Source organism: Platichthys flesus, chromosome 24 (assembly GCF_949316205.1).
Source record: "Platichthys flesus chromosome 24, fPlaFle2.1, whole genome shotgun sequence".
Lineage (NCBI taxonomy): Eukaryota > Metazoa > Chordata > Actinopteri > Pleuronectiformes > Pleuronectidae > Platichthys > Platichthys flesus.
Window position 1 is genome coordinate 9185448 of NC_084968.1, and position 17156 is coordinate 9202603.

The window sequence follows — 17156 nt, forward strand, 5'->3', positions numbered from 1 at the left end:
GATCACAACATGTCGTACTGCTTTTCATTATCATCCAGGTCGATGATACAAAATCTTTGAGAGTTTCCTCTGTTTAGATATTTGTCAAGGCCTCAACACCATACATACTTTGAACAAGGCCAAACATCCAGTGACCTCCTGAGTGAACTCTCAAAAAGAGTCTTGTTGTCTCCATGAGTCACACTAGCTTCCAAGCAGAGGGATATGGGACAGGATGCCTCGTTTCAATCAATACATAATCACATGTTATCTTATTTTTGTTCATTTTCACAGTGTTGGTATTTTGCGCTGAAGGTAGAACTGGAACCTTCAAGATAAGATAATTCAACGAAAGCAGCTTATGTCTCCAACACTGTGTTCCTATCTGGTCTTATTTAGTCCTTATGTCTCGTATACTGGATTGACGACTGAAGAACCTCTTCAACCTCAGCAGGTCAAGTGTCCACTGGAGAGCACAAAGCTAAAACCTTGAACTACAGCCTGGCTTTGATTTCAATGTACACCTCTTACACTGTCGCACATTCAGAGCACAACAAGGAGATACTCTACATTCAACATGGACCAATGTTGAATGTAGATCCTGCTGCTGCTCTTCTATTCTTGACAATGTATTGCTTATAAAACTCTCAAACGATTGATAGATTTAACAGTAAAAATCCACTTGTTTCCAATGGGATTGTGAAAAAATATCAATTATATTAGACACAATTCACATATAATGGGCAATATTAAAGCTTACCGTGGTCTATATATTCGTCTTTGGTTTTGACTTTAGAGAGGTCTTCACATGGCCAGGCCAAATTAAAGTAAAGCTATATTAATATTTCCTTTTAATTACTCGTGAATCTGCAAAGTCCAGTTATTATCTTGCTGTTGACTTTCAGGAGACTGGAGTTGTAAGAAGACGTAAAGTAAAACTCCAAAGTTATGAAACTTCAACACCCGGCAGCCTTTTTAGTTTTTTTCACCGTCTAATTGCATTCTCTGTTATCCATCAGATTCCTAACACTCTCTGAGAAATGTCAAAAACGCTGCCAGGAACTTGGCTGTCGTCTTTTACTCAAGTTTAAATGCGGAAACACCAAAAGGGTGTTCAGTGTTGGAGGCATCTACAAATGAGGTCTTTCTGACAGACGAGAGGATTCTTTTTCTCACTTTTAATCCTGGATTGTCGAACATCTCCAGATTCTGATCTGTTCATCCCCCGCAGCTAGCTCTCAACGCAGCAGCCAGACTTTTGTCGAGAGTTAAGAAGGCAGAGGCCACATGGCTTGCCTTTTCACAGCGCTGCATCGGGTTCCATTTTGTCTCGATATTGATTGTGAACTATTATTCTTCACTTTTAAAAGCGAACATCGAACCTGGTTCCTATCTCTTGTTTTTAACCGCGTATCCATATGACCTCCGATTGGAGATAAACCCCTGCTTGAAAGTGCAGTCAATAGAGGGTCGAGTATCACCAACACTGTCCCTTTACCACCTAACGATTTGAGCTGGATTGATGGAAAAGAAACCCGCTTACAACCCACAAGCTCAGTCATTAAGCTCAATCATGATGGTGCAAAATTTCAACCTCAGGCCACTTGATTTCACACTGTTGGCACCCCCCCCCCCCCCCCCCCTCCATTTATTCACTTATTATTTGCCGTGTGCTCTAAGTGTTTCGAAAAAAGGTCACCCGGAGTACTCTGCAGCTACTCTCCAACAGATTGGGCCTTAAAAACATTCGCAGTAAAAGACTTAAGGGGCCATCCATCAGTCTGGATGATGCCAAAATCTCTGACTCTTGTGACCCTGCCCGGATAATGACTCGTGGAACGGTCAAGCCGGGCCTATAAATGGGGAAATAATTCTTGAGCGGGGACGGCCTCGGAGATCTCACCTGCTTGGAGCACACAGGGCTTATTAAGTGAAACTGATAAACAGACGTCAGAACAGAGTCAGCACACACGCATACAAATATCAATCAGAGCTAAGTGAGTCACCCTTTGGACAGTAAGGTTAGGATAAAGGCGAAATTATGTCCATGCTAACATGCCTGAAAACGCCTGTGCTCTACTCTAGCAGGTTGTATACTTCCGGAAGGGGTTAATGTAATAGGAGCTCGACCAATCGGTGAAGGTTAAGTCAACATCATCGTTTCTGAATGTCTGCATTTCAGATAACACAGGAATGTAATTCCACAGTAAAACATAGCTCGTGTTTGTATGAGGGGAAAAGCGAACAGCCATTAGTTCTGCTTTTTCTCTTCATTGTATCATTGGATATGTTTTTTCTGTTTTAAATAAAAGTGAGAAGTGTCACAGTGTGTTTTAATTTAGGGAAATGTGTCAGTTAAAAGTTTTTCACAATATCTCAGATGATGGCCCAGAAATTTGTTTTGGAATCATTTTTTTCGTTTTATCTCGTGGTTTAAATGTCCATCCCAAATGATGTGTGAATAAGTTGTCTCTGAGAAAAGGTAAACATATCTCTTAATTGAGTTTAAATTATAGGGTTACAACACATTGTTTCCTGGCATGTTTTGTTTTTGTATCAGGGTAAATTATAACCTAAAGAGACACTTGAGTGAGTGAATGCAGGTTTCAGGGACATCTGCATAGCAAATCTCAAAAAATCCTCCAGCTCTCAGATTCTGTCAGTATCGCACTCAGGATCCCTAAAGACTTGTTAACACCCTTTCAGACTGATCAAATCTTCACCATTCTCCACCAAGCCAAGCTCATGGAGCCGTACCAACTATTGCAGATGACACCAGTGTTGACTCTGGCTCATTTGATGTGCTGGCAAATGGCATAGTTGGTGTTGTTCTCGTGGTGGTGTGTGCGTGTGTGTGGGGGGGAAGCAGGTGTCACACCTGTCTGTGTTCTGGTGGAGAATGACATCACTGATCACCTTCTGTTCACATGCAGGGAGAAGAAGAACCCCTTTCATCCTTCACAAACAGACTCACAAACTAATTTGTTTTTATCCTGACTCGGTGATGTGCCCTGATGTAAACAGTAGCCCAGGAGATGCTTTGTCCACACGGACTGGCAGGAGCCCCGAGTGCACTGACAAGGCTGTGATCACTCCCCGGCATTTCAGATAGAGGGGGTTGTGAACGTTATCATTGTGTGTTAATGTTACGTCCATCACTCCCTCTTGATTATCAAAACCTACCATCATACCCGGCCAATAAATGGAAACTAGTTATTGAGTGGGGCCAAACTACTGATGGGAGCATACAGAAAAACAGAGAGAAGAGCACACAAACATTCTTACTGTACATGTGTTGATGAGAAAACATGCAAGATGTAAATTAATGCTAAAGGCTCCAGTGAACTTGTTCTCTATTAAACCCTTTTTTCACCATTGAACAGTGTTCCATTCCTTTTCATCCGTCCAATTTCCCATCTTCCCAACTGTTCTTAGCATTTTGACAAAGTTGGATCTCAAGTGAAACCCCCAAAAAGTATAGTGGCGCAAACTCTATGACATTGGGGGGCATGTGGGGAAAAAAATAACAGAACACTCTCCATTAATGACTTATCCTTGATTCTTCATAAAACTTATGGAAACCAGGGTTGGTTAATTTGGGAACACAAAGGTTCCTCGAATTCTGAACGCAACCAGTCCAAGAATCTGAATCGTCCATGTAATATAAACCTTGAACAACCTGTCCCCTGACAACGAGAAAATCATCATGATTAGAAAACGTCAAACAAAAGGAGCCTGATTGACGGATTTAATTTTATTCAAGCTAATAAATAAGTGAAGTCACCCGTTAGCTTGTTGCCAAGATGAGGCAGCTAATTGGCCTCCAATTAGCAGAATAACAATAATTCTTCAAGGTGGGCTGTGATTTGAATACTGTTTCTTGGTGTTAGAAAAAGGTGACTCCTCTAATTAACCCTCCCTTTGTCTTGTACATCTAAAAGGTCTGTTTATTGCCAGAATTCACAGCTGCTTCCTGTGGAAAAGATGTGATGTGCATTTAAGTATTAGGTTTTCATCTCACAGCAAAAAGAAACGGTCCAAATTTAGCTTTGGATGGTTCTTAACTTGGCTCCAGAAGTAATAGCACAGCTCTTTGAATCTAATGGCTCACGAGTCCAGATTTCAAGGTGTTGTCTTTCACACACCATGTTCTCACTGCAGTCCACATTGTGCTGATGTCAAGCTTAAAGAGCACAAAAGAAAAGTGTTCCTCTGCCTCTGCAGAGTCTGTGTGGGCTCTGCCGGCTGAAGTCAAAACAGATCCAATTGTACCCGTGGCCGGCAGTCAGTGAAAAGTAGCACTACCTGTCGAGGAAGGCTGTTATTTGTTTTTCCAGTTCTCTTTTCACCGGGACATGTCTCCACCTGCTTAAAGAAAGACATAGCCCTGAATTGAAAAAAAAAGCCAAAATGCCGACTGTGACTGATAGGGCTGCCGGATGTTTATCCCTGCCCGGTGTCCATCAGCTGCCTGGTCCGTCCGGATCAACATGCTTAACAAGCACAAATGTGTTTACCCCTCATCTCATCAACAGGGAGACAGGAATTGGAGAAAGTAAGGGCAGAAGGAACCTGGCAAGCTCGTGTCCCTGCTCTAAGCAGCCTTGTTAGGCAATTCATCTGTGATCATTTCTCTTATTTAGTTACATTACATTACATTTCATTTAGCTGACGCTTTTATCCAAAGCGACTTACAATAAGTGCATTCAAACTCGAGGGTACATACCAAGGACGACAAGAATCAAGAAAGTACAATTTCTTCAAATAAAGCAAAACTACAAAGTGCTATAAGTAAGTGCCATTTAAGTGCTACTAAAGTGTTAGTTTCAAAAAGTTTTTTTTCTTTTTTATTCAAGGTAAAGTCGGAAGAGGTATGTTTTTAGTTTTCGGCGGAAGATGTGTAGACTTTCTGATGTCCGGATGTCAATGGGGAGCTCATTCCACCATTTAGGAGCCAGGACGGAAAACAGTCGTGTTTTTGATGAGTGTTTAGCTCGCAGTGAGGGAGCAACGAGCTGATTGGCTGAAGCAGAGCAGAGTGAACGGGGTGGGGTGTAACGTTTGACCATGTCCTGGATGTAGACTGGACCGATCACAGCATGGTACGCAAGTACTAGTGTTTTGAACCGGATGCGAGCAGCCACTGGTAACCAGTGAAGGGAGCGGAGGAGAGGAGTGGTGTGAGTGAATTTAGGTTGGTTAAAAACCAGTCGAGCTGCTGCATTCTGGAGGAGCTGCAAAGGTCGGATGGCAGTAGCAGGTAGACCTGCCAGGAGCGAGTTACAGTAATCTAGACGTGAGATGACCAAAGCCTGGACCAGAACCTGCACCGCCTTCTGAGTGAGAAGGGGGCGTATTCTCCTGATGTTGAACAGCATGAATCTTCTGTTCACATGTGATACAGAAGATTAATTTAGTCTTTTTTGTGTCTATGTGTGCAATTTATTGAGATACAAACACATAAGATTCCTTTGATGCACATGAATAAGTCAGTCAGGGAACCTTCCTGTACTTGAGATCCCCTGAGCAGCCAATGGAAGCAGCGAGGCGTTGCAAAAGAAGCTTGTTACTTTTTTCAGTGGCTTGTTTGGCAAAGAGCATTTGACAATTTGTGCCCTTTTAATGATGGGAGTGGTGAGACGGGGATGAGAGAGTTAAAGTTGAAGGACCAGTGGGTGTACTCTAGCTGTTAAAGAAAGAATACTACAATGTGGAATACATTCTAAATGTTAAACAACCATTCAAACGGATGTGGATCTTATCTGCAGGTCACTTTTTCTGCCTTCCCTCTTTAGAATTGGAGATCACCTGCACATTATTCCACCCAGACATCCCAAAGACGGTAAATAATGTACCAATGCTGAGCCCCTCGGAGACTAAACCAGGTAAATAAACTATTTTCTGCTTTCGGTCTAACTTTTTTTTAGGACTTTTGCTCAACTCACGTATGCTCATATGGCTCCTCAGCTCGTGGCCCTCGGCACATTGATTCTTTTCAGGTTCTGTTCCCATTATCTTTTTTTTTTGTTTTGTCCTTAAGGTATGCAAGAAGCAAATTACCAGGTAGTGCTGTTGAGAATGTGCAACCTGTTTTTCATTAGTGTGGCGAGACTAATACAGCGTTTACTGACCCGGGAACAGCAGGTGTAGTCCTCCACGTTGGCACCTTCAAGCAGGAGCACTTCATTAGTCAGAGCAATTACTTCTGGGCAGTCAGGGTTTCACCTGGTTTCCATGAGTATGAGAAACTCAGAGTACAGACCTGCACCTCGTGAACAAGTCACAGTGACCTTTGAGTGATTATTGGGGACGGACAACTTTTTATCTTGTAGTTTAAAAAGTACGGAGGGCAAGAGAGTTTGATCGCTATCACTATATAGTAAGTCAAAAAGATCAGGATGGTATTTCACAAGTTCAAAACGTTAAATGATGTTCAGATTCTGGTGCCAGCTTTAAAAAAATACCTCTGTTATTATGGGAAATAGCAGAAGGGGAATGGGGGAGTAGGCAAAAGTCTCCTGATCCAATACCATACATTTTAAATATATTAGTTTCCCCCTGATAAAACTCAGATTGTTTTTAACCCGGAATCCAACCCCTTTTCTTTGCCCAAAACTCAAAATAAAAGAGGGATATTTGGAATAAATTATCTCTAGGTATTATTATATTTTTGTATATTTTGATCTGGGCCTGGACAAACAACGATAATCACATCATATTATAAAATATATATATTTGTTATCTTCTTTATTTTCTCTCACTGGCATTAGATCTGTACTCAAGTCCTGGTATTGGAATTGTTATTGCACAAGTGTACATGGGCAGCTGGATCTTTCACCTCTCATCCAATGAGGATGTTAATAATGATCTTGCAGAGTTCTGTGTATTTGCCTATGTTTATCTTTTGTCTGAAAGAAAAACATGTTGTGTTGACATACTTTATCATGGTGCATAAATATTATCCGGTGTGATGCCTCCCTGTTTATTTGCTGTCTACATCCTCAGTAAACACCCAACTCATCTGCATACTTATATCCTCCCAGTGCACCTGCTATTATTCTTTATCACCTTGCATAATAAACCCTTAGCCCCCTTGTTACCAAATTATATAGTTGCTATAAAACCCTTACAGTCAATGCACTTAGCCCCCCCGTCCCCATGTGACGCATTCAGTTGAATCATCAACAACATCATCAACATTTTCTGCCCGGCTCCGTCTCTCAGTAAATAAACGCAGCTCCCTCGATGCCATCTGGTCTCTAACCTCTTCTAATTGATGCTTCAGTTATGAAAAAAAAAAGTAAAGATTAATTTTAAGACTAATTATCTCATGAATAATTTGCGCTAAGTCAACAGGTGACTGCATTTCAAAGGTACAGCGAAGACACCCGGTGGGAGAAACCCACATAGACAATGAATGAATTAAACAAGTCGGTTTAAATGTAGGGCAAAGGGTTCCTGTTCGCCCCCCCCTGCCAGGTGACAGGAGCGTGCTCTGCTGCCGGAGTAAACACACAGCGACATGCTGTGTTATGTACACCACCTGTGTGCTTCCTGGCTGCAGCATCACTGTGGCTACAGTTGCCAGCTCTGGCTCGGCAGAGCTCATTTGCATATTTTATAACTCCAGGTAAAAGGCGAGGGAGCGTGAGAGGCAGGTGAGGGAGCGTGAGAGAGAGACAGAGAGAGAGGGACATGGTAAAAGTGCAGGAGTCATAAGGCCCAGCAGCTCAAACTGGTCCTATCCATCTTCGGGCTCTGAGACGCGCTGATGGGCGAGAGGCAAACAGCTCGCAGGTAGGTTGCTTTTGACTGTTTGCTTCCTCTAACAGGACACATGTTTTGTAGCCGAGTCTCCCCGTGGTGCTGTCTTTCTTCTTCTTCTGCTGATGTTGTTGTTGTTGTAGCTTGCACACACACTCCCGAGGCTAGATCCGGGCCCGGGCCTGGGCAGCAGTACACTTGTCTCTGTTTCCCTCCACTCGTCTTGTCTGGAGCAGATCAAATGGAGTGCCCTGAGAACTGCTTATCGGATTTGAAAAGCATTTAATAAACTGGTCTTCAGGCAGGTCCCTTTTATAGTGGAAGGGGGAAAAATGTGTGTGTGGGGGGGGGGGGGGGGGGCAGGAAAGGAAATACGGGTTTTCAGAGGATACCTTTGTGTTCGGTTAAAGTCATCAGCCAAATGTCAGGGATTTTAAACTTACTAATTTTCTGATGTCTTTCTGCTGAGTCATAGTGGGAGAGGAGACGTTGACCTTTTGCCCACCCGCTCTGTATGCTAATGATTTACACAGATGGCCTCCACCACTCGTAAAGAGATAGTACACCTTGTACTGTATGTGCATAATAAGTTCCTCCTGAATGACGTGTGCTAATCACTCATTAAGCGCTGTCACTTAACCCGGCCTCTCTTTTTTGGTGATCACTTTCATTTGTTTCTAATGAATGGCTAATTGGCTGCTGGAGGTGATTGACAGGTTGTCCAAGGAAATGCAATTACCAGAGCTAAGAAATATTACTTATCTTCAACCAATTACCTGTATTGACTTACTATAGTTCAGTGATTGAATTTAGAAAGACTCAAATAAGTCGCTGTGATGAAAGGGAGTGTTTAGTGGAGGGTTACGGGAATACACACTCATATTTATTAAAAAGTAAGTTAAAAGCAAATTCAACATATTAGCTACCTTATTATTGAAGATTGTACAACTTGAAATTAAGGTACACACTTTAACAGGTCTTTCACTCCTACACAAGGACACAAACAACTTTTCTGAAAAGGATGTGAAAGGGAAGCTCTAGGGTCTGAATTAAAAAACCAGATGTTCCAACCCCCTTTAAATGCTCTGTTTAAAACATGCTTGAAAAGCAAGAAATCAAACACATTCGTGGAAAAGCAGCAGACTTAAAAGATAAACTCCTGCTTCCAGGTGTGACCAAATTACCCACATGGAGCAATTTAGTTATTGCCAGGCAGACGTAACACATCTGAAGTTTGATAACACAAAGATGTGGCAACATTGTCCTTGAGTATGGCATAATAACCCAGCCCAGTAAGTAATATGGTCATTAAATAATAAACTATGGGACTCTGCTCTGTTCTAGCAAAGAAATGAAACTTATTTCTGACCTCACATCTGGCTGAATTTTAGCTTTGTTGATGTAAATGGCCATAATGCTAACTTCGGCTGAACATTATTTATTTAAAAGCAAGGTAATCTATTGGTTGATACTATTATTCTAATTATGGATATAATTACTAAAATGTCATTATAACATGTTTGTGATAAAAGGAATGCAATAAGGCTTGATTTGTTTAAACTAATGTAAATAATTTTAAATAAGAGACCACAAATACTACCAAATATATACAAATTGAATTAAGATATAAAGAAAACAAAACGTAAACATTGAAGCACATATTTTTGCTGTGCTTGAATAAGACTTAGTCTTATTAATATTTGTATAATTAAATTAATCCTCGGTCATCATCCTGTCATCTGGATAATAAATCATTTCTATTAAATGAATTTAATACTAAATATAAAGGCTGGTGCTTAATACAATATCCATAAATCAATGGATAAAGAAAGCATTGTTGAAATACCTGATGGAAACATAATGGCACCGTGTGATGTTTCCATGAAGCCAAGCACAGAAACATCAACACACTCATCACATGAACGGACAGAGGACAGATTTTCCGGGAGCGTTTAGAAAAGTTTCCCCGGACTGTCTTCCTTCATTCGCCATGTAACTGGGTCAGCGTCAGAACCATTGTAACCCCGGTGAATGGATCTCAAAGTCCTCTGTGAAGGAGCGTGGAGGTATAGCTCTAAACTTTTCAAAGCACTGAGAGGCTTTGTAGTCTGTCAGGCTGAGTTATTCAAAAGGCGCAGGTTTTCAGTGGAGTATAGTCTTAATTGCTGCTGTGCTGTGAAACCATTTGATACTGTTAAACTTTCTGTTACACTGTATATTTATATATATATATATATATATATATATATATTCTTTTTACATGATTGTTTTCTATTTTATGTATTTCCTTCTTCATCTCATCTTTGTCAGAATGATGAAGAATGTCAAACCAAATAGCAGTTCACTGTTTGTAAATGCTCTGTATTTATATTGCACTTTTCTAGTCTGGATGAAAAAGTACTTTACCCCCTTTCACACATTCTCACACCCACACACACACACACACACACATTCATACAGTGCATCTACGTGCTGCACCTTCTCCATCACACATCACTCATACACTGCCTGCACAGTTGTTTGAGGCTTTTTATGGTTCAGTGCCTCGACCAAGGGCACTATGACATGCAGAAGGTGGGAGACAGGGATCAAACCACCAGCCGCCTGGTTAGTGGACGCCCCGTTCAACCCACAGTCGCCCCATTGTTGTTTTAGTTTCTATAATTTCACTTATCTGCCTCCTTCTATTTTAATATTAAATCTGAACCGACAGCAAAAGACTAGTTTTTCAATATATTTTCCATCTGTGAACATTTCCTTTCAGTTACTTTTGACGTGTCTCAATAATGATTTAGAAATTGTACCCTCAACTACAGACATTGGCTCCCTTTTGTATAATATTACAGGCTATAATTTCAGTTTCTTTATGCTTTTAATACTTCCATTTTCAGATCATCAGTTTAATTCATTGTTCACTAAACGTTTGTTGTTGAATGAACGGCAGCAGCACAATCGGGGGGGGTCACGCTGGTGCTCAAATTACACTGTAATTAAACCACGGGTACGAATCACGGTGGTGACAAAGCACCACACAAAAAACAACTATTTGAAGAAAAGCGGAAACATGAATATCACCCCATAAGGAAAGTGAATTACCTGCAATCAGAAGAGATATCCTACATATCTCTTTAAGCCATACAGTACAGTATATATATATATATATATATATATATATATATATATATATATCCCTGCCGCAGTGAACCTCCAGGGAAGATCATGATAGACGTAGTTAGGAATTGTCAGAGAATACATTGAATGTGTGAGCACAGGGACCATTATACCCTTCAGTGGGCTACAGCCGGCCCCTTGTAACTGATGTTGCAGCCGGTCTCTGCCGTCCTCTGCACTCATGCTGTATGACAAATATCTGTTTGCTCTTTGTTTCATCCTCGGGGCTGAAATAATGCACTTTGCGCTCCCGAGTCCCCCCCGAACGCAAGGCATGCATCAGCACTTATATCCTCTCAATGGTTTCCTTTACTCTTTTTGGATCTCCCCCTCCTCGCCTTTCTTACCACTCTTGCTCCCTCTCTTTGGAACTAATGATACCATGAAGAGCTGATGACGCCGTCTGATGGTGACAGCCTGGTGGAAAAACAAGTCCAGAAGAGTGGCAAGAAATGAGGTATTTTAGTTTTTGGTCTGCCCGTGCCCCTCGTCGTAGATTAAGATGATGATCCGGGAACCACTCTTCACAATGTGTGCTTTTTTTTCCGCTTCTCTGGAGAACTGTGTTCTTTGTGGATCACTGCAACCGCAATGCAAATCATGATCATACCCTCTCTTGGTTACTTTTTTATCTGTTCTATAGAAGCAGCGCTTTCCTACAGCACTCATCCTACCCACACCGTCAACATCTCTTTTCTTGGAGGTGAACACAACTCCGTTCTGACGTACGGGTTTATTATATTGTTAGAGATGTTGTTTACCCTTCACGCTCGACGTTACTCTCGACCGGAGGTGTTGCCGAGCTGTCCTCCTCGCGCATTACATGTTTCAAAAGACGGGGCTTGAAAGCAAGTGCGAGCGAAAGCAGCACATACTCAATTATACGAGGATTCGATGGAGTCGATTGTTCATGCGTGAGTCAGGTTTCAATGCAAATACGTGGTGGGTTTTAGTCTCGCTCTGTTCCACTACGAACGTTTTTCTCAAAGATTTGTACAAAACGAGTAATGGACTGGAGGCAGAGCAAATAAAGTATAGTTCTCAACATAAAGAACATGGCGTCTGTGATAGCCTGACAACAGCAGCATATATATAAAGACGCTCTGCATTGCATCATGGTAATAGTATGAAATTCATTATAGATTCAGTGCAGCTGTCCACTGCAACGTTACAAATTGGCATTGCCAATGAAACATAATATTAGTCAACAAAGTCTCTGCTTACGCTGTTAACACTTCATCAATTTACTCTACTCGATTACTGGATGGCCTCGAGCGCTTGTCTTCCCCCCATTAGAGAGCTTATAGGCCATTTTCAAAGTGAGCGGGAGCCTCCACTTCCTCCCATGACAATAAATAAAACATCCATGAAGTCACAGTAAATAATGTAAACACACAGAGGGGAGATGGAACCTGTGCAGAGAGAGGAAATGGAGCGGTAAAAGGTGCCACATTTGTCAGGACTACCCTTGGGTTAAAAAAAAAAAAAAAAAACACCCCCCCACCTCCCTCTATGTAGTGCACATAGTCTCCGTAGAGCAGCGGTGGAAGAGCTCTGCAGCAGATAGGGAGCAAACACACCTCGGCCATAGAAACATAACAACATATAACTATATTCTTGACGTCCCTTTGAACATTTAAATTCTCTCCTTTTTATACCCAGAATCCAGTAATTACTACATAGAATACTGTTTATTGTATAAGTTGTACATTTTGTGTGTGTGTGTGTGTCCTTTTTGTCTTCATGCAGGTCGAATTGGTATCGTCACTGTATTGCATAACATTTGTTGGATATAAGTCTATGAGTTTCGCCACGGTTCATTTAAAGTGGCAGTTTGAACACTGTAAACTGTTAGAACTCTTGTGTATAATTAATTTGAACACCACCTAACATGTGTGTGGTGATGATGAATGGGATCTCAGGGCCAGGCTAATCAATCAAGTGTAGTTGCGGAGTCTTAAATGAGGCTGATAGAGTGGGTCTGTTTGTTTACTCTGTGTGTAATCAGTGCTCAGTGGCTAATAAAACCTGCAGTTAATGTTTTACAGGAAACTTGCGTCCACATGAGAAGGGAAAGTGTTTATCCCCATGTATGGTTTCTTCATTTAAATTTGAAGTGTTACATGTTAATTGGCATTTTGTGGCACTGTGGTGGTTAATTAGACAGAGTTTAAACTCGCCTCGTCTCCTTTAAAGAGGCAGAGGAAGTCTGATTTTGTTTTTGACCCTAATACTTTTACAGTGGGTACATTGAATAACAAACCACCTGGTCTGAAATAATGATCCTCTGACTGTATTTCCCAAAACTGTGCGACCTCCACGTGCTGAGCCACAGCCCCTGTCCTGAGTGTGGGTGTTAATAATTCTTAGAACAGGTGCTGCGCCCCCGAAGGCCCGGGGAAGTAAATGATTAGTGGCACTCCCCCAAGATGCATTGCTCCTCTGTATTAAAACCAAACTCTACCTTTTCATTCCCTCCAGGGTTTATTAAGTGGGCCAGTTGCCTTAGCGACGCTTTGGCAAGCCGTCGCCAGGATAAGCCATAATGGGTCTCCTGACGCAGTTCACTCTGCTCCTGTGGAAGAACTTCACTCTGCGGAAGAGACAAAAGGTACACTTGTGCTTGCCTACCCCCCCCCCCCCCCCCCCCCCCACCTTCAAATCAACATACATCTGCTCAAATTGGTCAGCAATGGAGGTAAAACAGGGACGTGGTCCCTGGGTTGTCTTATCAAGGACAACTAAGATATTCAAGGGAGAAAAGGTAATAGGGGGGATTTACCACCAAAATTGTCTCCTATAGAGGTGAGCCGCCTCTATCGCTCCCACTAGAGAACAAGAACAATCTTACCTTAATGCCGAGCAATTCTAAGTGTCACCTTCAATTTTTGGAGATGCATCTCCCCCGCACGTTATGTCACATGGGCTGTATTTTAGGTCTAACAAAGCCAGTCTGTGGCCTAATGGAAAGGGATGGGGAGTGACGAATGTTAAGTGCTTTGTTTGAAGGGCATATACTTTTCTAGCTCCTCTCACAACGTGTCACAGCCTGTGTTCAGCGAGGCCGTCCGGAGGTGTCGTGTCATTGCAGTATACAAGTAGTTACCAATTGAGATAGAATATTCAACATTTTAAATTGGTTATGAAGGTTTTAAAGGTTAACTGGTACTGGATGAAGCATGCGAGCACCAGAATATCTCAACAAAACATCACACACAACAGAAACACTCCTTCAGGATCCAATGTCCTGATTACCCTTCTGACACTTTAGAGAAATTAAGAAACTCCTTTTGAATAGCACTCAGAGTTAATCAACAATTAGACCCAATTAGTCTGTCTGGTGTTTTCTTTGCAATTTGTTTCATGCACAATATCTTCAAAGACCTGCTACGTATGATAAATGTGCTTGAGGAGTAGGCATTTAGGTTTTTGTGAAACCTATAATATAATATAACTTCTCAACATGCTCCAACGTCCACATCTTAGTGCAGACGATAGGCTGATCTTCTGAAATCCCCCCCTCTGAAATGACACATAGCCTTAAAAGACTTGAATCTTGGAATAGTCTGACTTTATTCTTGAAATCTCAGACTTCTTTTCATCTCCTTTGAGTGGCCCTGTCTTCAAACAGTTTTGACCCTGCTGTTAAGGCTTCAGTCCGACTCCCTCTACTTGGCCAATTGCCTTTGCCCAAGTTATGACTTCCTCATCCTCACACTCATCTACACGTTATCAGCCAGTGACGTATGTTGGGTATCATTGCCTGTGATGTCACCAACCCTTTACCGAGAGGTCATTGGCTGCATGAAGATTACAATTACCCCATGTGTCACAACTGCATTTCAAGGGTCAGAAGAAGTTGTCAAGGTAGCTAGTTAGCCTCCTGAGTTATTATTTTTTTGTTGCAGGCAGATATAACTGATACAAAGAGCTGCATTGTGTTCTTTGATTTCTACCCTTGCGATGTGACTACGGGAGTCACATCCACCCACTTGTTTTGTTCGGGGGTTCAAGCACAGCGGCGTGCCTGTTGCCAGAGTAGAACAAAAGACGACTTCACAGAAAGAATCAGCTTTCATCAAAGTACACACTTTCTTTGGAATAAGTCGAGGCAAAGTCATTTGCAGTTTTTTTTTTTGCAACTTTATATGTGGGAATTGTTCCTCTTGTTAATTTTATCCACCAGTGGAAAGAAGACAGCGGCGCACTTTGGTGTCGGGAAGAAATATTCTCCCACTTTCCCCCCCAGTATGAGTGAGAGGACAGTGGTGGTTTTGTGCAGATAGTTGGATATTTGGCCAACGTCAACATGACACATTGTTATTAGACAAAAACCAGTGGGAGTTAGCGAGGACAATGGTGCTTCTGGAGGGCCTGTGGAGGTTAATGACCAATTATATGAATGCCTCACCAAGCTTTTTAAGATTTTATAACGGGCATGAAACTGATTTTTATGGTCCGGTATTTCACATAATTTCAGAGGAGGAGATTATCTATTCACAAAGACGCTGGTGTCTCATGGCAAATACCCGGGGAGCCCGACATTGAGAAAGTCCCCGCGATCTCTGTGTTCCCCCGCCATGCCTTTTCTCTGGAATACATTATGATAATTCCCCCTCTGAGCAGAACTTCATCCTCTGTGACACATGGACGGGATTGGAAATAAGGGACTGAATTTGAGATTCAACCCCGGACTGCTTTGAAATGTACTCTATGCATTTTTCCTGCGGTTTTAACCTCTGTGGTTCATTCACTAAATTTAACAACATGATTTACAATGTGACTATGTACCCGGCAAAATAACTACCTACTTTACAGCAGGAACCTTCATTTATATTGTGTGTTTTTTTCCATGGTGCTGTGGCATAACTACCCCCATATATTACAGGTCTGACTCTCACCTCTGCCTGCCCTCCGGTTTAATTATTAGGACAACAAACCGTGTGCAGGTCTTTTTCTTTCTCGTCGGGCTAAGGTGCGTCACTGGATGCAGTGTCTGAACACGTTACAGGAGCAGGAGATCGCCTGACTGGGGGTTTTCCAGCTGATTCCTTTTAGCAGGTCACTTCACCACAGATGTTGAGAGGGGTGAGCATGCGGAGAGGTCAACTGAGGTACGCGGAGAGGGCTCAGTGGGGGGGGGTGCAGGGCTGGAGGGGGGAGGGCGTGTTTGGCGACGGCGCACCAAGGGATGCATGAAAGCCTAGATGGCGGCAGCGTGGGGTGAAGAGTCAAGGAAGGATGAGCTGCAGCTTCGTAATATCTCTCTGGAAACCATTTCCCCTGATGGATGTTACTCCCGCTGACAACATTTCTATTAACTTAACCCTGTGGTTAGAGAATAAGCAAAGCAGGACTTGGTAAATATAGAAGCTTGATGAATGCCCTCTCTCTCACATGTTTATATCTATCTCTTCTTTAAGTTTTTCACAAACAAATTGTCAAGCAATGCAAATGATGTGAACCATAATGGGCCACGAACATGTATTTCACAACCAAATTATGAAAACCACTCGACTCTCATTTCTGCAGGTGCGACTGGTCGTTGAGCTCATATGGCCTCTGTTTCTCTTCTTCATACTGGTGTGGGTGCGGACCACCAACAAGCCGATTTACAAAAGCCAATGTAAGTAGAAGCGATGATTTAATATTGTTGATTACTATAGTTATTTTTCACAAGTCATTTGAACAACGTTTTAACTTCTAAGGACATGAGGATGTAACAATAATTTAGTTCACTGAATCTATTTCTAAAGACGACATTGAGGATTGCCTCGTAGGAGAGTGGACGGATAAATATTCCTCTATTCCTTTAGGTCACTATCCAAACAAAGCCATGCCGTCGGCCGGCGTGCTGCCGTGGCTTCAAGGTATGATCTGCAACATCGACAATCCCTGTTTGAACTACCCGACGCCTGGGGAGGCGCCAGGCCAAGTCAACAACTTCAACAACTCCATGTATGTGCTGCGATGTTCCCTTCTCTGCCTTTGGGATGAATACAATCTATTTGTTTGGTTTTCACATAACATCATACACACAACATTAACATTTTGTTTTGTTTTGTCTTCCAGTATTGCTGGTGTGTTGATAGAGCTGCAGAGCCTGGTGGAGAACGGATCTATTCTCAGGAAGGCACAGTTGCTGGCGGACGACATCGACCAGTGGTCCTCAGTCCTGTCACAATCGAACCCTGGGAATCGTAAGAGACCTTGAACATCAAATTGATAAGAGGAGCTTATTT

General features: G+C 42.2%; 1 protein-coding gene across 1 annotated transcript in view; it reads left to right on the forward strand.

Annotated features, from left to right (window-relative positions):
* The first annotated feature begins 7500 nt into the window (after nucleotides 1-7500).
* The window catches only part of LOC133950241 (phospholipid-transporting ATPase ABCA1-like), a 130689-nt gene continuing 121033 nt past the window's right edge, over nucleotides 7501-17156 (forward strand). The window contains exons 1-5 of the mRNA XM_062384500.1: nucleotides 7501-7776; nucleotides 13396-13525; nucleotides 16447-16540; nucleotides 16731-16872; nucleotides 16987-17114. Coding sequence (XP_062240484.1) covers nucleotides 13460-13525; nucleotides 16447-16540; nucleotides 16731-16872; nucleotides 16987-17114 — 430 coding nt within the window. The 5' untranslated portion in view covers nucleotides 7501-7776; nucleotides 13396-13459. The remainder of the gene's footprint in view (nucleotides 7777-13395; nucleotides 13526-16446; nucleotides 16541-16730; nucleotides 16873-16986; nucleotides 17115-17156) is intronic.